This window comes from Lygodium microphyllum, chromosome 12, assembly GCF_053477565.2.
Source record: "Lygodium microphyllum isolate KBCC chromosome 12, Lygodium_microphyllum_v1.1.10, whole genome shotgun sequence".
Classification (NCBI taxonomy): Eukaryota; Viridiplantae; Streptophyta; class Polypodiopsida; order Schizaeales; family Lygodiaceae; genus Lygodium; species Lygodium microphyllum.
The window spans coordinates 141,491,456-141,514,455 of record NC_141146.1 but is presented as its reverse complement, the minus strand read 5'-3'; the positions used below and the strand labels follow the sequence as shown (position 1 = coordinate 141,514,455).

At 40.5% G+C, this 23,000-nt stretch overlaps 1 protein-coding gene across 4 annotated transcripts; it reads right to left on the bottom strand.

Annotated features, from left to right (window-relative positions):
- Positions 1 to 8,861: 8,861 nt before the first annotated feature.
- Positions 8,862 to 15,591, bottom strand: LOC148028365 (isoprenylcysteine alpha-carbonyl methylesterase ICME-like). 4 transcript variants are annotated; one of them, XM_087690184.1, is made up of 12 exons: positions 15,251 to 15,591; positions 14,207 to 15,017; positions 14,032 to 14,108; positions 12,522 to 12,591; positions 12,361 to 12,441; positions 11,199 to 11,273; positions 11,018 to 11,119; positions 10,765 to 10,944; positions 10,486 to 10,551; positions 10,171 to 10,314; positions 9,996 to 10,086; positions 8,862 to 9,777 (listed from the first exon to the last, which is right to left on the bottom strand). In XM_087690184.1, exons 2-12 carry the CDS (start codon positions 14,647 to 14,649, stop codon positions 9,616 to 9,618), a joined length of 1,491 nt encoding a protein of 496 aa, XP_087546310.1. In that variant the 5' UTR covers positions 14,650 to 15,017; positions 15,251 to 15,591; the 3' UTR covers positions 8,862 to 9,615. The 4 variants fall into 4 exon arrangements, with proteins under 4 accessions (XP_087546310.1, XP_087546311.1, XP_087546312.1 ...); XM_087690185.1 differs by having other exon boundaries at positions 14,207 to 15,014; XM_087690186.1 differs by having other exon boundaries at positions 15,302 to 15,591.
- Between the last annotated feature and the right edge of the window lie 7,409 nt (positions 15,592 to 23,000).

The following is a 23,000-nucleotide window of genomic DNA, read 5'->3' as shown; positions in this document are numbered from 1 at the left end:
GCAAACCCACATCAAGCTCATTCTATGATGAAGAAGGGTCTTTGGGCAATTACCAATGGCAAGGAAAAGAAGCCTTGGGATGTGGACCCTGTAGTTACTTGGCAAAAGAATGATGACAAAGCACATGCCATCGTTAAGCTGGAATTGGATGATAGCTACATCTACCATGTGGATACCTATGAAACCTCTAATGATACAATTAAGAGATTAGATACTTTGTTTGGTGCACAATCAAAGTAATCTAAGTATGGATTACTGATTGAATTTTTCAATTTTTCAATTTTTCAAGCTAGATATGAAATCAAACACATCTCTTGCAACTCACTAAAACTACATGGAAAGTCTCTTGACTCAACTTTTAGAAATTGATCTCAAGATGGATAAAGATATTTGTATTGGTGTGTTGTTAAAAATTCTACCTCCCGACTATAATAATGTGTCAACTACATTGATCAACATGCCTAGTCCTAAATCGATTGACATTAAGGCCTCCCTGCTAGAAGAAGAAAAGAAGGTAAAATCCAAAGAAGAACCAAGCACCTCTAAAGATGAACAAATGTTATATGTAGGTACGAGGTACAAGGGCAAGAAAGATCAACTAGTATGTGACTTTTGTAAAAGGATCGGGCACACGGAGATATTCTATCATGCTAGGAAGAGGTCTCAAAAGGCCTATCTAGTTGCTGTTAAAGAAGAAGAAGACCACCAGGAAAAGGACAACAAGCCTCATTAGTCCTATTCTGATAGACTTTTTTAGTCTTGTACTACCTAGCCCTAATGCTTCTGACATAATTTGTAAACTCCTCATATAAACCTTGTATTACAGCCTCTGTACACTTTGTGAGGTGTTATAGCCTCTGGATGTCCACCATGTCTTTGGTACCCACACTTAGCCTTTTCTATGACGGCCTTTGGTGTTTACCATGTTTATGGTGTGGCCACACCATGTTTATGTATGTTACCTCATGAGCTCACTCTTCTTCTTTCAACCTCCATAGCCGTGCTCTAGATATAACATTCTTTACATCTCCCACTCCAATGAGCCCTCCTACTTTGTTCTTAGCAGAAGAGCAGGGGAAGGAAGAATTCAATAGGGATCAGCAATGCAAGAGAAGGAAGAACAAGCTTCTAAGGAGAAAGAAGCCAACCTCACCACTCAACAGAACAGTAAGAAGCCTCAAGTGAAAGGACAATCGGCAAACAGTAGGGCTCAAAGCCTTCAAGCCAAGGATGAAGAAGAAGGATCACGTTGAAAATCCCTATCAAGAGAACCCGCTCCACCACAAAAGAAAATAAAGAATTGCAGAGGCTGGAAGAGGAATCTAGGAGAGTTGAAGAGGAGTGCAAGAAGAAACAAGAGAAAGAGGAAGAAAGGCTGAGATAAGAGGAGAAGGAGCAAATAGCTTTGGCCCGTAGAAGATCAGTGGAGCAACCCTCCTGATCTCAGGAATTGGCTATGATGAGGCTCGCATGGGAGGATGTGCCAAGCACCAGTGTTGTTGCAGAAGAGGCAAGACAAAGACTAGTGGGTGGCGGAAGGCAAGGGGGAAAGGCCTCTCTGCACACAATTCCACTAGTCATGGTCACTCCAACAATCACCCCAACGCAAGGAACCATGGAAGGGCCAACTAATGAAAGCAATGTCATGGCTTGGGTACAGTACCTCGTGAGCAAAGTGCAAGAACTCGCACATGCACTAAGCAAAGTAGCCCCACTTGTAGGAACTAAAAGGCCAGCAGCAGCAGTTGACGCTAAATCACCCCAAAGGTACCCCACCTGGAAGTATCAACCACTTCACTGCCCTCAGCCATGCGCAACACAGAAGAGTACGATGAGCTGGTAAGAACTACAGAGCCAACTTAACAAGATTTATGAAGAAAAAAAGGATGTACTCGTCAAGTTGGAAGAAGAAAAGAATACCTTCGCAACCTACCACCTACAAAAAACAAGGCAAAATACCATAGTAACTAGGGAGGTGATAGCATTAAAAGAAGCTTTAAAGGCAAGGTAGAATACCATAGTAACTAGAGAGGTGATGGCATTAAAAGAATCTTTTAAGGAAAGGTAGGGTAAAGAAAGTCTAAAAGACTTATATAATGAAGAAAGGGAGAGCTGCACTACTCTAGAGGCACAATGCGCTCGCAGGCAACACCTTGAAGAAGAGGTCAATAGGTTAAAGCAAGAAAGAGAACATCTATCAAAAGAAGTACAAGAAGCAAAGGGACAAAGTGAGCATGAAGCAAGGAGAAAGATGGCGAAATCGCATAACTAACTCCAAGCAGCTCTTCATGAAGTAACAATCCTAAAGGAAAGTGGAGCGTCGAAACCAAGAAAAGAACAAATGAATACATTATGGCGAGAGCAAGAGCATGTCATCACCACCCTAGCCCAATTCCAAAAACAAGGATTGGAGCATATGAAAGAGAAAGCAAAAGAATAGATAGCCACGAATGAGGATAGAATTAAAGACTTAGCTTACCGATTGGCTCATTCAGAGAGTGAACGCCTCATGGCAGAGAACAAAGCTGCAATGGTAGAGATGGGGATGCTAGAGTAGCAAAGATTATTTTTAAACACAATGCTAAATGTAACCCAGTCTCACGAGAGGAAGAATCAATTGAGGATGCCAAAAGGAAATTAGAGCTGGCAAGGAGGGCGCTTAATCATGGACTCCATGCCAAGGCCCCCAACCCTAGCACCAGCAACTTAGGAGTGGAGGAGCAAAGAGCCCATTTGATCGCAACTGGATTAACCATGCAATAACTCAAATTGCTAGGGTTTGGAGAGCCGGAACAACAAGCACAGCCTCTTCCACAAGAGCTGATAGAGCCAATCCATGAAGAAGGGCCATACTTTGAGCATGACCACATTGAAGAAGAGTATTCGCATGAACTAAGACCCCCTCTACAACCACAAGCACAACCAAAAGAGCAAGGGGAAAAAGCCATACCACTCAAGAGAATGGTGGAAATGAGGTACAAACAAAGAGAGCAAGTAGAACTAGCGCACAAAAAACTCCAAGCCACAAGCCACTGTGAGTTCCACGTGTGGCCATCCCTCATCACGGAGAGAAGTGTGACCCTGTAAATTGGGGCCACAAACTTGCAGTGTGGGAGTAATAGGAAAATCGCAGCCTCCCCTTCGAATTAACCTTCACCTTCCCTTGAACACTAGATAGGTATTTTGTCCAAGGGTGGTGGAGGACATAATAAAGCTCTCGATGAGACTCGGGAGGAGATGATTGGAGGAAAGAATGAGACACCCCACGAGGTGACAACAAGAGCATGTGGATTATTAGGAAGACAAGGTGATCGAGGTGCCCAAGAAAGTGGAAGGATATGAAGCACAACTTAAGTGGTGCAGAAACATCTGGGACTCTAACTTAGAGACTTGGATGGCTTTATGTAGCTCCCTACCATACGAGAGGGATGATTCTACCTACATGCCCTACCCACGGAGGATTAGAGTTGATTTCAACTGGGAAGCACATGGTAAGTAAGATTTCCCCATGATCTACAATAATGTGAATGCTACATCTCCTAAAGAATGCTTAACCTTTATTGAAAGGGACCTTTTCCCATCAATAGCAAGCTTCCTGGAAGAATTATCCTCGTGCCCAGAGTCTGATTTCATTACCACTTGTAATTATCTCCGCCTTTTGTGAATACTACTAAAACAAAAGCCCATTGTAGAAGAAGACCGGTTATCGCCCCTCTTTTTTTATATTAATGCAGTAATAGATAGCTACGCAATGGCCCCGCCTCATGATGAGAGCCACCCTCTTGCCAGCATTGTGTATGAGCCTATTCGAAGATAGGAGTGACAGTAGGTTCACTAGGTGCAACCACCCGATTTTGTCATCTACGCCCCTCAATGTAAGAGTTAACTTGAAGGACTATATGCAAAGTAGGACCTTCCTAAGCAAACCCCTTAAGCCTCCCTGCAGCTTGGCCCCTACCCATGAACGGGATTCCACTTAATGTGCTCCCTTATAATCCCAAAAAAAAAAAAGAAATAAAAAAGAAAATAAGTGAAATAAGTGAAAAAGAAACGAAAACAAAAATGAAATCCAACCATCTATACTCTATGAGTGTCACAATCACTGCACCTAGGGACTGCCCTAGCTCTCCCCCACTTCACAACTTAGGGCACATCAAGGGCATGACATTTTGATAGACCTATCTCCCTAAGTCACTCAGAGCACCCTCCTTTACACGAACTAGGTCCTCAAGTATGGGACAACACCTTAGGCTTCTCAAACCATCTCCCAATTTCACCATCACTTGCACAGTGCACTACACGACAAGGTAGACACAACCCCCTAGGAAGTGCACTCTTCTTCTTTTCGGGCACATTGTACGGTGGTGTATTGCACCTTAATATTTTAGCAAGAAGAGCGCCAAGCGCATTGTAATTCATTTTGTGAAAGAAGGTCGGGCTCTCTTATGCAAGTTGTAAAGAATGAGAGGCACTGACTAAGGCTAATGCTAATAGCGAGGAGGAAGAATAAAAAGTGGAGGAATGGACAAAGGCTAGACCAAAAAGGGAATGGCCGCCCAAGGATGAGATAGGGCATGTATAAAAGTCAAAAAGTGAATGGAGAAGCTCATTCTTGGTGTGTGGCCAAACTTGCTCTCTTCTTGCTTATTATTATTATTTCCTTCTTTTGTATGAGAGAGGGAGAGAGTGTGTGTGTGTGAGGGAGGGAGAGTGTGTGTATGAGAGAGTGAGGGACTGTGGAAAAGCTCTTCTTCTCCTCTCTTCATATTCTTCATTTTCTCTTGTCCTTTCTCGTGCACATGGCTATGGAGGTCAAAGCTTGGAGCTTGTTTGAGAGCACATCTTGGATCGTGGAGCTACCAACAGATTCATGGGAGGAGATAACTTGATTGGATTCAAAGGTAAGCTCACTACATTTGTGTGTGTGGGAGAGTGCACACAACTATGTGAGAGGTAGCCATACCTCTTGGCTTGCAATGCTCGAAGCAATAAGCGGTCCATGGGTCTTGGATGTGTGCTCACAAGAGCAATGACAACATCCAAGCCCCTGTTGTGGGTCTCTTGTTCAAACATTTCCATTACACCACAATCAAAGATGTGTCACATTTGGTCTTCACCCTTCACCTGAAAGTATCATCATAGGACCACAAGGCAAAATATGCATGAATGTGGGTGCATAGGTTGTGTTTTGTGAGATGCCAATGAAAGCATGACTTGCTAGCTTTCATTGCTCCTTTGCGGCCTCATATAAAATCACCTAGTTCTCCATGAATAAATGATGTAACATCTAAAATCTATTTATTTTATTTACAAGGGAGTCATCCATCCTCTTATCCTTCCCCCCAACCTTGTGTGATCTCTCTAGCTATTCGAGGTTCATCTTGTAGATGCCATAGGGATCGCATATCATTGTATTGATTGCATGTCATTGTATCCTTCCCCTAACCTTGTGTGATCTCTCTGGCTATCCGAGGGTCATCTTGTAGATGCCATATGGATCACATGTTATTGTGTAGATTCGATAGGGATTACATCTCATCATGTTGATCTCCTAAATATTTTGTGACATAACTAGTGATTCCTAAATCAAATACCCTTCTACCATGGAAGCCTCTGACCCTGCCTTTTTGTCACACAAAGTCCTTGCCTCTTATTTTAGAAATCCCTTTAGAGCCTTCATAGTGTTCAGTGAGTAACATCCATCTATTGTGTACTATGCCACCTATAGCTATCTTGTCTACGAGTTGTACTAGCAGATGCACTAGATGGTGAGCATGGAGGTGGAAAAGTACTTCTCTAATAGCACTATCACTTCAATTTATTTTTTCTATGTGAGAGACTATATGGATCTCCTTTTATGATATCAAACCATTGTACTAGTTGGCCAAGCTTGCATATATAGAGCAAGCTTCTAGGGTTAGCAACCCTATGACCCTAATTAGCAAAATAAATTAGAAACACAAAAACAAGAATATAAGCACTTTTCAAAGCAATATCAATTCACAAAAGTATTGCATCCATATTTATCAATACATACATGACACCTCTTGAGCTAATCAAGAGACTTTAATCCAATTAGTTGATTGTCCTTGGTGACTATTCAAGCATCGATAGGGCATGTGATGTATACTCGGATATGCTCCATAACCAGAGATGTCATGCATGGCTCATGTTAAGATCCCCTAAAGCAACATATTTCTCAATAAGATACACTTGCTCATAGCATTTATTGGAATGCCCAACCGTAACAATTCAGAAGCTCCTCAACTAGAGATTGGAGGTAGCCATGTTCTTCATCTTCTTGATTGGGAGTTAATGAACTAAGAATGAGATAGTCCTTCTTGATTGTGAGCCATGGAGGAATATTATAGTTCACTAAAACCACAAGGAATCACTATTTGTGATCACCCACAACTAGCTAAAAGTGTTGTTAGGTTTATCCATAAACTAGATACAAGCTAGAATTCAACTTAGATTAGACTAGTCTACCTATAAGCAAAATCTTCTTCACTTATGCTTAAAGTAATTTGCACTAGACATAGGCTAAATAGATGTGAGACTTCTCCATGCTACACATACATATCCAAAAATCCTATTTTATATGAGCTTCTTAGGAAAGAAATACCTAGTCTAAGCTTGATGGATTAGGTAGATTAATTGTTATACGTTACAATGAACTTAGGCTTAAAGGGGTCATAAATTGAAAGGCTTGGGCTTATACTATGCTTACCTTACACCAAGGAATTTGTAGTCTCATAAATGACTGTTGATATCTAGTTTGGATGAGGGGCTCAAATATCCTTACTTAGGTACACAATTCAATGTGGCATGGTTTAGGGCCATAAAGTTGTTATTTATTTTTATTGCAAGTTAATGAAATTTTATATTTTAGCAACAAAAAATGTAGTCCTAACACTCATGATGACAAGGCAAAAAGGATCTTACAATTACTAGGTATTGACTACAACAACGTCCACTTATGTCCTAATGATAGCATTCTCTTCAAAAACAAATATGCAAAGTTGGATGCATACCCAAAATGTGGTGCAAAACAATATCGCATTGATTTGCAAGTTGAGATAGTACTAATCAAAGTGTTTCACCATTTCCCTCCCATATCATGGATCTAGTACATGTTCAAGTCAAAGAATTTGGCGACCCTCATGTCCTAGCACTCCAAAATTTGAACCCCAAATAATGTGATGCACTTCCCTGGATTGTAATGTGTGTGCATATTGAGTACTAATGGCCTAACTTTAAGAAGGCGGCTCAACACTTGAAACTAGACATGCAATGAATGGGGTCTAGGTATAGGCGTAACCTTTGCTTACAACTATCATAAGCCTTAGAAATAATTCTATCATATCCCTCAATAATATGAAATTTTTAAAGAGTTATCATAATCTTAATTAAGAAATTTGAAAAAAAAAACACATATTAATCTTTATCCTATTTAAGAACTTTAAAAAATAAACAAATCATAACCCTAATACTATTTCTAACCTTCATGATTATCTTGATTTATAACTTTTTAAATATCAATATTTAAACTATAATTATGTAATAAATATTAATCATAAATTATGAATACCTACTAATGAAGAAGAAAGACCAAACCATGGAGTTTAGATAGATTAAGAAGAGGAATTGCAAGCAACTTTAGTTTATTTTCATGTTCAATGTTTGGCTCTTTGGTTGGTTTATGCTTGCACCTACTATATACTTGTATACATCCTTTTACTTAGCATGACATGAAATTATAAAAGCTTGACATATAAATATAAACCCTATTGCTTAGCTAATGTATTCTTTAATTCTTATAGTGGATTCCTATTCCCACTTACTCATTGTGCTCTTTGGTATCCCCTCCTTATGTCTATAAAAGGAGAGTAAGTGTTCATACTAGACACTTGCAAATTCTTGATGTGAAGAGAGGAAGCTTGTGGCATATGAGCCAATGATTAACAAATATACCTATTGCTTGACAAACTTATTCTTTGAATCTAATAGCGGATTGCTACATGTCTTGCTTGTGTTTACAAGTTAGGTATCACCTTTTCACTTGCCTAGTATGTGTTGCTCTTCTAACAAGTTTGACGACGCACAAGCAAACTGCATATCCGCTAAAACATTGACTTGTGCATTTCTTAGTTCAACTCAAGGTTTAATCAAAACTCTATGCAACATTTGCAATGCTCACCATGGTGAGCTTTGGACTCTCCATGTGCACTAAATTAGTCTATTTCCAAAGTAGTCCATGTGGAGTTTTTATGTGCTATGATGCGTTTGTGTTCACATTAGGGGCCCAAGGGGCATTCTTGTGCTTCAATGGAGGAATAGTGTTACAATAAGCCATGTGTGGAGCTCAAGTGGTGCAATAGCATACTTATTCAATATTAGAGAAAGACTGCATTGGACTTCAAGTCACAATCTCAGCCTTGATCATGTTGAAGTACCCATGAGCATCCTAGGCTTTCTGAGATTGCATTGGACTTCAGGTAACAATCTCAGCCATGAACATGTTGAGAAATCCATATTGGACTTCAGGTAACAATCTCAGCCATGAACATGTTGAGAAATCCATGGTGCATCCTAGGTTATTTACGCCTTACCCGTTCACATTCTATACAAGAGTTTTGGCAAACCTTCTCACAGGTCACCCACCTTTTTGTCTATGAAAGATGGGTGTGCAACCTGGCACTCGACCATCACCCTTAGAGTCTTATAGTATATTCGTACTTGTCATTTCTTTCATGTTTACAGTTAATGCATCATTTCTTTCATTACGTCATGTAAGTTTTGATTTCCTATGGCCTTCCACATGACAGACTACTAATTGTGAAAAGAATAAAGCACGAAAATTGTTTTCAAAAACCTCACTACAACATTCATTTACCGCCTGGAGTCCAAAATTTTTCTTACTCCATCCAAATTTATATCCTTGACGGGTATAAGTGTGACTACAGTGAACCTGATGAGCTCTGCATCAGTGAAGTAGCCGCTCCTTAACAGTAGAAATGAGATACTGCTGTATCATAGGGCTGCCCTCTCTCCTGAGAGAGTGATCCAGTTCAGTTTTTAGTTACCAATCTAGATCACAACACAGCCATATATTTTTATGTTTTTGAGATAATGAGTGAAAGAGATGAGAATGAATATCATATTCTTCCAAGGAGGTCAACAATACTCCCCTTGCTCCAATTCATTGAGAAACCAACTAGCCCAACTCTGGTTCCTCGTTTAATATCTCCAGAGGCTTCTTTTCATTGCCTCTTTGCTTTTCTTTTTCTTTTTTTATGGAAATCCAGGAAGAAGAATAATTTAAATATTGTTGCTGCTTTTGTTTGCTTGAAGGATAATTACAATGTTGTTGCTTCCCTTGTGACTCTTTCCTACTCACATTCCAGACACCCAAGCAAGGGTTGCTGCACACTGTCTAGGTTGCAGCAAGTCATTTGGATTTTTGTTGTAGAAAAATGGCACTGTCCCATTTAGAACACTGCTGCTGCAGTCATCTGACACATCAATGATTTTATCACCTTTTGAATAAATGTTTATGCAACCTTCAGCCAATTGATCTGTGAGAACATTCATCAACAGCCTTCATATCCAGTATTAGAAAGGACTGACACTGCGAGCTAATTGCAGAAGAAACTCTGGGACCAATCTTCTCCGAGGCTCTGCTAAAGCATCCATTGCCCGTGCTTCCTTATCCCCTGCATGTACTACTGCCAAAATATCCTCAAAAAGTGCATCATGGCCACCTCGCATGGGATCCTGCAAAAAAGAGGCATTTTTGAAGCATTATTTAAGACCTTATGGATGGGTTGGGGGGGGGGGGGGGGGGGGGCGCGGGGAGGGGGAACAAATCCATAGCCAGCAACACTTGGGAACTAATAAACATGTATTTTGAACTTATAAACGTAGTATTCCAACACCTCCGATGTGACCACCTCAAAATATACAGTCTCATTGGGCATGAGAAGGATTCTCACCTGCAGAAATAAGTCCGTGTGTGTTTTGTCTTCGTAAACTCTGGTAATCACCGGTACTCCAATAGATGACAATACTTCTGCAAAAGTAGTACTGGAAAAAGGGTGGGTTGGCAATGTGAGCTACTTTGGCATTTGAGATTGTGCAAAAGCTTTACAACCACAAAGCTCAGCTTACCTTGCTTCACATGGTATTGAATAATCAGCTGTTCCATGAAATAAATATATTGGGGGCAAAAGGGAACAAGCATTCGCAAGGGCCAGGCTCTGGACACGAAGCTCTGGAGAGAAGCGCAGAAGAGATCCCTCGCCTTCCATGACACTGGTGCAAACAACACATAGATCAACCCTTTTTGTTCAGGAATAGGGTTAAACTATACACACATCTAAATTAGCTGGCTGGCACTACAAACAAACCATAGTTAAATCACCTGAAGCCCGATGCACCATACTAACATTTTAAAAAGCTTCATGGATAAGGATGGAGAGCTACCTTAAAAACAATGTACGATACAACCCCCTTTGATGAAAATGATCAACAAGCTTACTTAGATTGTAGCTGGAAAAAACAAAAGGAAAGACAAAAATGTCATCAGAAGTACACAAAATTGTGCATTGTGCACTCAAACAGATTCAGAAGTTTGCATCCTGCAGACATGCAAATTCTGACATGCTTCATGTGCTAGTTCATCAATATCAAACTTCTCGTGAAAAGCGTGCTTAACAAACTGATTTGTTAACACGGCCAACCTAATTTGGTTATTGGACTCACCCTCCTGAGATACCAAAGTATGCCTTAAACTGTGATGCCTTCCATGTTCCCTCATCATCGTTCATTGGACTCTTTTCGCTTGACTTAATTCCTTTGCCAATTTGACTTTCTTTAATTGCTTGCTCTACCAATGCACAAGCCGCTAAATGAGCCCCAGCTGATTGACCAGCCAAATAGAGTCTGCGAAACAGAAAAGCTGTATCACAAAAGGGAACACTAACATAAATGAGTCTCTTTAATTAAATCAAAATACCTGTCTGGATCGCCACCATACTTGGCAATAGTGTTACAAACAAAGGAGATCCCTTGAGAGACATCTTCCACCATATCACTTATAGTACCTTGAGGAAAATTCCTATTCCCATAAAAGCAGCTCAGAGAAAAACCATTGTTGAAGGTATAGTAATATCATGATTCTAAAAATGAGGACTCACCTATAATCTATACATGCAACAATGACATCCTTTTCCACAAGCTGCAAGCCCAAAAGAGAACCCCAAGCCTTGTAACTGCACAGATACAATGTAATCACACATCCATCAGTAAATAATCGATGACCCTGAACTAACATGTCAATTTACAGTAGCTTAGGACCACACAATGGACAAATAAATACTCCAAAAGGAATTTGTCCCTTTATTCAAAGGTCAAATGGACCCCTGTTTGTTTGTTTTGTGGTTTGCTTAACAACAGAGTTGCATGTAGGCATGTGCTTTGCAAACACCAAGGCTAATTTTCCACTTTCCCTGTCAACTGCAGTCTGCTGTTCTGAACAGCAGCAAACCTTAAAATGTGTATAGTGTACATTTTCTGGCTTACTTCCTTATAGAGTTAGGGCCATGTGTGATTCCCCCTGGCAACAAATCATATTTCCATACCCATCACCATTTTATAGTCACAAGTGACACAAAATGGGACAGGGATGGGGGGCAGGGAACAGGGAGGCATTGCCGTCGCTTGTGACTATATAGCTACATGGAATGGGAAGTGGGAAGGAAAGAAGCTACTGTCCCTCCGCAATCCTCCAAAAATGACTGTTACCTGTGACTATGCACCATTTGCCAGATGGAAAAGTATGAGAAAAAAATCTACACTGAGTCCTCAAACCAACACAAAACAGCTAAGAGACCTCGAAAGGGTAAAAGCAGCTTCACACCAATACAATTCTCCAAATTCCTGCCCCAATGGCACATGCAAACACAATAGTTCCCAGTTGCTGCCATAAGCATTTGAAAGGAAAGGGCACTTCTGGCTGATGCCTTCGCTTGCAGATCAAACTACTTTTGCAGGATGCTCTCACCCGTCCTTTTGAGGTAGTTCTCCAGTCACAACCCATAAGTCTGTAACTTCAACTCAGTATACAAACGTGCACTATTGCAAGCAAAAATTTGTTTGCACATCGACACATTCATGTATCCACAGCTTCATATACATGGCAAGGCAGGAACAGACATTGGCATCAGGTGCGCACAATCAGCTAACTTTTTAAGCCCCAGAACCCATATAATCACAGTTTGACCTTTTACCATGCAGCAGGTAATCAAGGTGCAAAACATATGTCAGAAAGAGAATCAACCAGGGTACAAGCAGACTGACCCTATTATCCATGCACCACCAGTCACAAATGCTACAACAGGCTTTGGACCCTCAAGGTTTTCTGGCAAATATATATCGAGCCTGCCAAAAGCAAAAGCCATAAGTAACCAACAAAATAACTAGAATCGAAGAATTGTTAAAGAGCAGTCATTTTAACACACCGGTTCCTTGGTTTTGGTCCATAAACAATACTTCGATGAATCCGCTTATCGTAAAAGTAGGAGTAACCAACTGAAAATATCCAAAGTAAAAATCATTAGACCGCTAATCTTGTCTTCCAAAGAGGCAACTCCTAATAGCTTATTCTTACATTCACTAGCATTTCATCCAGTTTTTTCCTGGCATTCTTCACCACTCTAAATCCAATATGAACAAACGTGTTTGTATATTACTTGATCATAGAGGTGATAAAAACATGTCTGAGGCAATCAAAAGCGATGCAGAGCTCACCTTTATATATCAAGTCATCAGCAGGCAATACATGACATTAGAAAAGTTTCCAAAACCTGGAGAAATTCAGACCAACTTTAAACCGGGAAGGATAGAATTCACAATAAAGTTCTTTGGCTCGCAAAACAAGTCTCGGCTAGACTTGGGCTTACATCTACAAGGGAACCTTCCATGCAGCAGGGGAAACAGCTGAACCGGAGTCTATGTTGCACCTGGCCCTCGAAGGATTATTCTAGATCATGAACATACAAGACAAGCTGTAAAAAGAATTGAGAAACCTATAGAAATAAGACAGCCTTGCATCACACAGCCTCTTAAAATTCTGCAAGCCCCGCTAATTATGAGATATTGTTCTTTATCAACTCTACAGAACTGTCAGCACAACTCCATCTAGTAATGGTCTCTGAGTGAACCTTGTAAGCTAAAAAGTAGATAACACCCAGTAGAGAGTTGGCATTACTTACGAACATAAATCATACCAGTCCTCGCTAATAGGGAGAGTCTCCAACAACTTCTAAAACATCTAGGTTGCTTAAGCATTGCATTGATCATAAATGCATATTCAGACTAGAAAGCACTTTAGCACTTTTTCCGAGGCATCTTCTTACGAACACTAATAATACCAATTCCCCACCAACAAGCCATGCAAGAGCTTCTAAACAACATCCAGGGTACTTAAGCATCACATTGATCATAACTAAGTCAAGACTAAAAATCACTTTTTCCTAAAAGGCATTTTCTCAAGAACAATTTGCTACACCTTGCTGAATCTGACAAGGATGTCTAAGAAAATTCTGGTACTGCAATGCTAGTCTGCATTTTGGACATAGGAAATAGCATGGACTTATGAACAGATCGTACCCATCCCCTCCAATAAGAGGAGCCCCGCGATGGCTTTCAGTCAACAAACTTTGGGTAGGCAGAGAATGACTCGCTCATGAGATAAGTGCTTCACTACACTCTACAAAGAAGTAGACACACTAGCAGCTACAGAAAATAAGGACTTCTTCATATGATCTAGAAGTTTCATACATTCAGGCCACACAGTTTCTACAATGAGGAGTTAATTGTCTCGGGTGAAATTACTGAAGAGATTTGATCTTCACAGATTCAGGCCACGAGATTCGCCATCCAAGATCCTGGTGGGTGCTCAACACAACATTGAAGCATCAAGCCAGCAAATTTTAGAAACAACCATTCAAGAGCATAGAAGAATCAAACCTTGCACAAACCCAGGCATGAGAAACAGAGCATAAAGACCAAGTGCTGCTAGCTTTGTCATCCATCGATATCCAACCCTAGATGAAAAGAAACAGCCAAAACCAAATCAGACGTAGTAAACAGGTAGTTATGCAAAGAGATAACATGGGGGGAAACGGAAAGATTAGTGTTGTACCCAAGATATTTGAGAAGCTTAAAGCTCAATTTTGTGACCAGATAAGTTTCTGCAGCAGCATGGCCAACATCATCTTTGAAAGAAGACACCTTTCGATCTGATAAATGCCGAATATCACTCTCTGTGAGACACCTGCATGGTCTGTGCTTGCCTGGGAGGGGTGGCTTGGCAAGTAAAGGATGGTGTGTCACGTCTGATGCAGAATCCAGAGATAAATGGCGTGGAAAAGTGATTTCTTCCTTCAAACCACCACTAAGGTGTGAGAAAGCAGAGTGTGGCCTTGTCATTCCCTGGAGTTTCATTTCCTGGTTATCCAAATTCCAGTCTACTTGTAAAGAAGAGCAAGCACAGTCGTCTTCCCCTTCTCCTCCAAACCTTGTATTTGCTGTGAGGTAATCCTCACTGATGTCTTTAGCATCCACACGCATATCATATAGGACCATTATTTTATTTGACCTCAGACAATGTTAATTTGGATCGTGCAATAGACACCTATCAAGTTCGCCTGATGATGATTTATAGTCTTAACAGGGGGGGATGGACGTCTATCAAGTTCACCCTGATGATGACTCAAACTCTTAGCAGGAGGACTGTAAAGATTTTTAGTGAATCTTCTACCATCAAAAGCAAAGAGCGGTATAGTACTTGCAAAAGAACTCCCTTCACAATCATAAGGCCATCTCTGCCTGAACTTCCCGCATTACATCAGGCTTTAGGCCTCAAGCATAATGGAACTGTTAGCTCTTTCAAAAGAGTTTTGTGTGTATCATTTACCCCTCTTTTGTAACTTGCCGGTGGCAAAATCCTGCTGCTGCATATCAAATTCCAAGTAGTAGATTAGAGAATCCTCAAAATAGGCGTGCATCAGTCATCTCTCTCCCAAAATCCCAAGACTCTTAAAATAATGGAAACCATAGGTCGCTGAAGTGGAAGAGATTGAGAAAGTTTCTTTAACATATATCATCACATTACGACATCAGTTGCATTGCAACGTTTGAAAAGAAAAAAAGCTTTCCATCGCCCGTACATTACAGATTCCCTTACCATCTACGCCCTGCATATCATTGGGAATGCCTAGAAGACAGAATTTTATACCATCAACGGCCTGAATATCTGTTTGTTTGAAAGGAATGGGAGAGATCATAAGAACGGTCGCAAACAGCTTGAAGCACACAACCCTAATGAGCTACAGAAGGGGCATTTGAGGCCAGAAGCAAGGATAAGGGGGAAAAGAACGAGCAGGCAAACAAAAAAGCAATCGTATGACTTAGCGCAGGTGGAAGGAGGATGCGTGAGGGAGGAAGAGTATGGTGAAGATGACAGCGCTCCTTCTTTGTTGTTATATATGGTAAGGATGGGATTCACGGATTGGGGTTTGTGTGTTGGGGTGGGGGGGGGGGGGGGGCGATGGAGGATGCAAAAGGACGGGAGAGAAAGAGACAGATTGCGTGGGCGTACAAGGCAATTTGCGAAAGATAGGCTAACTGATGGTTGTGTGTGTATGAGATTCGTCTTGCTCCGTCAGGCTCAACCCAAATGCCGAAGCGAGGCTCCAAGCGTAGCGGCCGTCCGATACTCTCGACAAGCCTGTGCACCAAATTTGGGGTCCCTCGTCCCGCCCGATTTGGAGGTTCTGCCCCCTTATTTGGAGGTTCTGCCTCTACATATATAGATTCTCTCTCTCTCTCTCTCTCTCCCTTCCCTGCATTCCCTCACGCCACCTGTCTTTCACCCCTACATTCCCTCTTTTCTGTTCAAAAGTTTAAAACTCACGAGTCACAGCATTTCCCTGCCCTTTTCCTTTTATTTTATTCTCCAGGGTCTCTAGTAGCTTGGAAGAGGGGTTTCCCACAGCCCCACTTAGCACCGGGAAACCCGGTTAGCAGTCCGTTACGCACAACTTAAAAACTGTATCCCGCTATGTTCCTAATTGTACACAAAAGATGAATCGTTAGAAGAAATGGGCCACTATTAAGTTCCAAGATTTAAAAATGTCTAGTTCTAAATGCACAGAGAATGCGGCACAATCTATGTGCAATAGCCCTCTTGGAATTTAAATTAAAAATAGAAATTATAACAATTGTGCCTCCATCCCTCTACAATGCCTGGAAAGCATGAGACCAACATTTGCATAGGGTTTTGAGGGGCCTCGCATGTCAAGGGAAAACTTCACCTTTGACATTTTTTGTTGCCATACTTGCACAAATTCACCTAACAAGGTCGTTCGCACACCAGGAAAAAGCCCCTGCCCGTCCTCAAAACAGTCTGTGCATTTCTTTACACACTAGGCATGCAAAGTTCCTTCAAAAAGGTGTGGTTGGCCCATTGGTAAGGGCTCAAGACTATGATCTAATAGCTCAGGAGTTCAAGACATGTCAAGCACCCCTTCATTTTGTACCCCAAACTATTTGTCTAGGTCTGTGTGTAACTGGCCTAAAACAAAGCTTTCTTGCTCTAACTTTTGCTTTTCTGGCATAGTTACAATTGCATATGCTAAGTTTCAATAATCATGGAAATATATCAAACCAAGCTTTGTGCAAAAGTATTTTTGGCAAATCAAAATACCTACTCTTAGGGTTCAAGAAACACCTATATGGCAACCTTATAATCAAATTTTTCCTGAAAATTTACATACTCATCTCTACACCTTATGAACAGCCATTTCTCTATCTCATGCTAGTGTCTTGCACATGTTTAAGATTATACAAATTCTGTAGAAGCAAAATTGATACTATGTTGCATAAGACCATTCACTAATAAGGCACATGCAATTATGTTCAATTAATTGCATTACTAAAGGGAAAAGCAATGTGCATTTTATTTTAGAACCAGTTATGCACACTATGTATTCATCATGCTTCTCTTAAGTGGTATGCATTGGCATTATAGCTTTAATTGGTAATTGTAGAGGTTTATGAAGTTGAGCTTGAGCTGGTTACGATGAGACACTGGGACTCAAAGTGACATGTACATGCTCTCTTCATGCGATATATATGTAGTTTATGTCTAGTGGGCTGATTTGACTTTTGTTTTGGGCCAGCACCTATCTCTATCACGTTGTTGTTAGTGATATATTCATCTTACATGGCTATGTATTGAGCTTCTGTTGTCATTGCTCAGTCGGTTATGCCTTTGGTAGGTCTCTTCCATTATCTATGAGACCTACTATATGCATGATGGTTATACTTGTGGTATGTATCTCAATTTGACACATTGACCTTTGACAATTCTCAATGCTGGTTGCATATTCACTCACTGCTAGTTGCAGTTCTTCCCTATAGCAGTTGCAATTTGCATTTTATCAATGATAACTCATACATGGCTTTGATTTCTTACTGATGTACTCTATTTTCAGCATGCTGTAATTGTAGTTTATTGCATTGTTTCTAAGTGCAGTCACCTCCTCTTGACAATCTTTTGCTTACAATTTGTGGACAAATCATTACTTTGGCAATATCTTTTGTCTCCTGGTTGATTTGGCAGTGGTTTTGGGATTGAACTGAAAGCATTTATAGTAGCATGTTTACTCTACATTGTGCCTATTTTTATTGAAGTATGACTATCATTCAAATGGCAATGCAATCTTCAACTTTCACAAGTTGGATAGCATGAATTATAGCTTTTAGAAAAGGAAGATTTGGTAGGCTTTAGTGCAAAAATTGTAGATTAAGCCATTGAAAACTAAGAGTGTTAATCCTCCAAATATTGATCAAGAGACTCGGGCTAATTTGGATGGGTTATGCAAGTCTACAATCATTTTGTCACTCTTTGAGCATGTGTGTTGCAATGTTGTCTCCACATATTGATTAGGAGACTTGGGCTAATTTGGAAGAGTCATGCAATTCTACAATCATTTTGTCACTCTCTAAGCATGTGTATTACAATGTCATTAGTGACATGGACAATGCATGGCCACTTGAATGAGTTCCAATCGATTTTCAGCCACTTGACCTTGTAGGGGATAGACTTTAAAGAGAATCTCCCACCATTGTTCTTATTGGTAACCTTACCTAAGTCACGTGACACATTCCGCACTGCCATGTGTGCAAATACGCCCAAAGATGGGTTGAAGTTACAAGATGTAGAGGGTACACTGTTGAATGAGAGAATCATTAGAAAGAATATTGATGCTTCCCACAGTTCACATACTTTGGCAATTAGTGGAAAAAATGATGGTAACCATGGCAATGGCTATGGGAGAGACCCTCATAGGTCTCGTTCCAAGTCCCATGGATAGTCCCGTAGATAGTCTCGTAGTAAGTCCTGTGGACGTAAGTCTGATCTGACATGCCATTATTGTGGGAAATCGAGACATATTAGGCTACAATGCCACAAAATGTGTGATGACAAGCGCAAGGAAAAGGGAAATGGGAAAGTGCAAGAGAAAAATAATGATCGCAACATAGTACATGCTAAGTCCAGTGTTAAGATAGAAGAGATCAATATAGTGCAACAGCTCGGTTCTGATGTCGATGTTTATATACTTGCAACCTCTTCTATGGATGAGTCACAGCCAACTGATACCTCATCATGTTTTACTCAGAGTTGGTTAATGGATTCAAGGGCTTCCTTTCATATATGACCCTTCATATAAAGTGGTTCCACTCCTATCATAATTTGTCTAGCTTTGTCTACTTGGGAAATGACTTGGCTTTTGACATAATTGGCATTGGTGATATTCAGCTCTATAGTTTGGGTTTGGCAGCATGTTTACTTTGCATAATGTTAGACATAGTCTTATCTTTGTTGGCACACTAGATGATGAGGGTTATTTTGTTTCCTTTGGGGATTGTTTATGGAAGATTACTTGTGGGAACCTTGTCCTAGCACAAGGTACCAAGTCTAGCACACCCTAGCCCCTTGTTATATCTAGATCCACGAATCATATTTTGTATGTGGCTACAATTCCACATGTATCTCTTTGGCATTGTCACCTTGGCCATATGTCATTGAAGGGAATGAAAATGCTTGTCCATTTGCAATCTCTTATGCCTCTTCACTATAAGTGTTTTGAGTCTTGTGATCATTGTTTATATGGTAGGCAAACACACAATACGTATAAGAAGTTTGGCACTACATGCATGGGTGAGCCTTTGGCTCTAGTTCACTCTGATGTCTGTGGACCTATGCCCAGTCAGCAGTCATTAGGTGGTGTGACATACTTTGTTATGTTCATTGATGATTATTCACATAAGACCTGCGTATATCCCATAAAGCAAAAGTCTAATGTTTTGGCTACTTTTCAGCATTGGCTTTCCTTAGTTTAGAACCAAATTGGGTTTAGGCTAAAATGTCTATAGTTTGATCATGGGGGTGAGTATGTATTGAAAGATTTTGAGCACTTTTGTGATGCGAAGGACATTAAGTGTTAGTTGACCACCCCATACACTCCACACCAGAGTGGTATGGCTGAGCGTATGAACAAGACAATACAAAAAAGGGTCTATAGTATGCTTAGCTAGGTAGGCTTACCACAACACTTTTGGGTTGATGCAGTCTTCTACTACTGTGCAGTTACCAAATTGATCTCCTTGTAGTGCTATTGACTTTCAAGTTACAATATGGTATGGGAAACCTTCATCATATGCTCATTTGCACGTCTTTGGTTGTGAGGCTTTCTACCACATACCCAAGGACAAGTGCAAAAAGTTGGATCCTAATTTAGTGAAATGCATCTTTCTTGGTTATGGGGATGTAGGTGAGATGGGCTATCACCTATGGGATCTGCATGCTTTGCCATGCAAGTGGGTGTACAAGGTCAAGAGTACCCTTAACTCCCTAAGTTGGCATACAAGGCCAAGTTGGTTGCTAAGGGTTTCAAGAATGAGCATGGTGTGGACTTTGATGAAGTCTTTTATCCTATTTTAAAGATGACTACCCTACACTTGGTGTTGGCTTTGATTGCTCAATTTTTGGACTACTTGGATCTATATTAGATGGATGCTAAGATATCTTTTCTTCATGGGGACTTGCATGATGAGATCTATATGCAAAAGCCTAAGGGTTTTGAGGCAATAAGAGTCCATGCAATGTCCCATCATTGAGCGTTGGACTATTATATTTGTTGGGACACAAATGGACTCAAATACCAATGGTGCTCACAAGAATAGAATGCTTGTGCACTTGAGAGTAGGATGGAATGAGAGAAACCAATTCCTCATTTTCACACCTTGCATACTCAAAAACTCACATAGCTAGATTAGGAAGTTAGATCAGTGAGGAACCAGTTCAATTAGCATGGATTTTGGTTGCAAATTTTAGTGGTTACTTTAATTGATTAGAAATGCTTCATGATTAATTGATTTTGCAAACATTGTTATGTGTCTTAAGCAAATATTAGTGAAAGATTTTGACTTTCTAAAAGCCCTAGAAGAGTCTCTATTTTTCCTTTCCCACAATCAAGTGCATTCAAGCTCCACTCAAGAGATGTCAACTCAACTATGTAGCCCTCCACTCGAGTGCACACTGTTGAATGTAATAATCAAGTCTTGCTCTTCAAGTTTTATTTATGGAGCCCTCAATCAGCCTTGTAAGCTATGTTTGAAGAAGGAATAGGACAAACATGAATAGACTCTTAAGTTGCATTAGAATCTCATGATTGTAGTACTTACAACCAATAGAGCATTCAAGACATTGTCAAGAAGAGAAGTGGGAGTTTAGGGAAAGGGACTTAGGCACATGCACTCTAGTGCAAAAAGTTAGGGTGAGAAAATAGAAGGAGAGGAAGGAAAATAAAGCTGAGAGATAGAGAGGAAGAGATAAAGAGAGGCAGAAGAAAAAGGTGAGAGGGAAAGAGAGAAAGAGAGAAGGGCTATGGGATCTATGTTGAGCCCACATCATAAGCCATTTTAATAGCTTGTGAGCAACAACTTAATTACACTTGAATAAAGATTGAATTGGCACTATAAATAGCAATTTGGCCTCACCTTGAATTTTAGGGTCAACCCCACCATGCATTGATTCTACTCAAGTCACTTATGAGGGCCAATGGCCTTGAGCAAGCACCACCATCTTGAAACCACTCCCACCAACTTGAGGACATAACTTAATACTAGGTCTGCCACAGTAAAGTTTGCTATAAGGTTGAGCCTTAAGGGTCATAAATAATTGAATGCCTATGTAGAAGATTATTAATGAAACAAAGTGCATGAAGCAACACTAACTTTTAGTAGATGACTCCTCCACTACCCTAGTTATAACACCATCATGCACACCCTGTATTCGAAAATGAGTAGCCATTAACACCTAGCCCCAAGAGTGGCTATTGGCTACTTGAATACCCCAATGCGGCTACACCTCATAGCACATTTGAGTTATGTCCAATACACATAGCAAACACATGCATCAAGGTCGCCATCATTACCCTCACTTGAGAAGTCAAATCTCATTGTGGCATATTATTCATTTGTTTATCTAAGAATGTTTTCCTTGTAGGAGTAGGAGCATGCGTTATGTCTCCATGCTCATGCTCATTTGATTGTTTGCCATCTTGACTGATTGCCACTCTACCCACAAGTCAATTACACATCCCTACAACCAATCTCAATCATTGATACTAATGATCTTCACGAATGATTACAATCCACCCATGGCACTCAACGCATGGCTCACATGTCCATCCCATTGACTCATTGAACCTCCTGCACACCCATACACTCAATTGACTCCATCCCTCAAGCCATGATCTTGAGTAGTATTTGACTCAAGTCCCACCCACTACTCAAGAGTGACTCATCTATCTCTCAAATCGCTTGTGTGCTAACAACCTCATTTGAACCACCAAATTCTCAACCCCTTTCAACCACACAACATACCATGCACTCATTGAAGTGCTACCATGGCACTGAGTACCTCATTACACAATAAATATTCATAGCTCTTAAGTAGCACTTGACTCGAGTGCCACCTCTTGAGTCATCACCCATGCTCAAACCATGTAGCAAGTCTATATACTCAAACCCTTGAGTGCCCCTACACCAATTGTAAGCATAATCCTAAGATGACATTTTCACACACCTAGGAACACCATCTACATGCATCATTCTTAGGCTAGGGTCCACTTCCTTAGTTGATACCCACCTTAGGCCAACACTCCTCACCCATCTATTTACCCTTCCACACACAAGCCTCTAAAGCTCAACCCATAGGTTACACACTCATAGATCTAGTAACAATCACATCATTCCACCAAAAGTTGGGATCATTATTCCTTCAAGGGCTAGGGAACCTGATCCCTTATGGCTAATGGCACGTATTCATTACACATATCCAACCCTAGATCTTCTTATCACACATATTTGGGTGCAATTCACTTAGGGAACCTTTAGTCCAAATCTTAGACTCCTTGCAATCCAACCTAGTAGACTCTCAACACATTTAAATACAACACACCTAGGCTTAAACAACTTAGGACCACACCACCACCTTAGGCACTTAGATGAGTTAACCTCAATGTGGGGAAAATAGTTGAACAAGTTGCCAAGAATGTTGTGCTAATTTGATCACATCACTCACAAGCACACATTCGAGGGTGCATCATGACTGTGGATTACATAAAAACTAAGCATTTAAGCCAACAATTTTGACACAACTTGAGCATGATGGTGGATTAGAACTTGCTCGCAAACACTTGACCCTACGAACTATAGGCAAGCAAGTTAGGGCTTACTAAGTAAATTGACTTAGCATTACTTTTGTGATACTGAACTTGCCTAGTTTGAGCCCATCAAGCAACCTTGCACTTGCTACTCATAAGTTGTAGAAAAATCAAAGTTGGAAACTAAGTTGACCACTA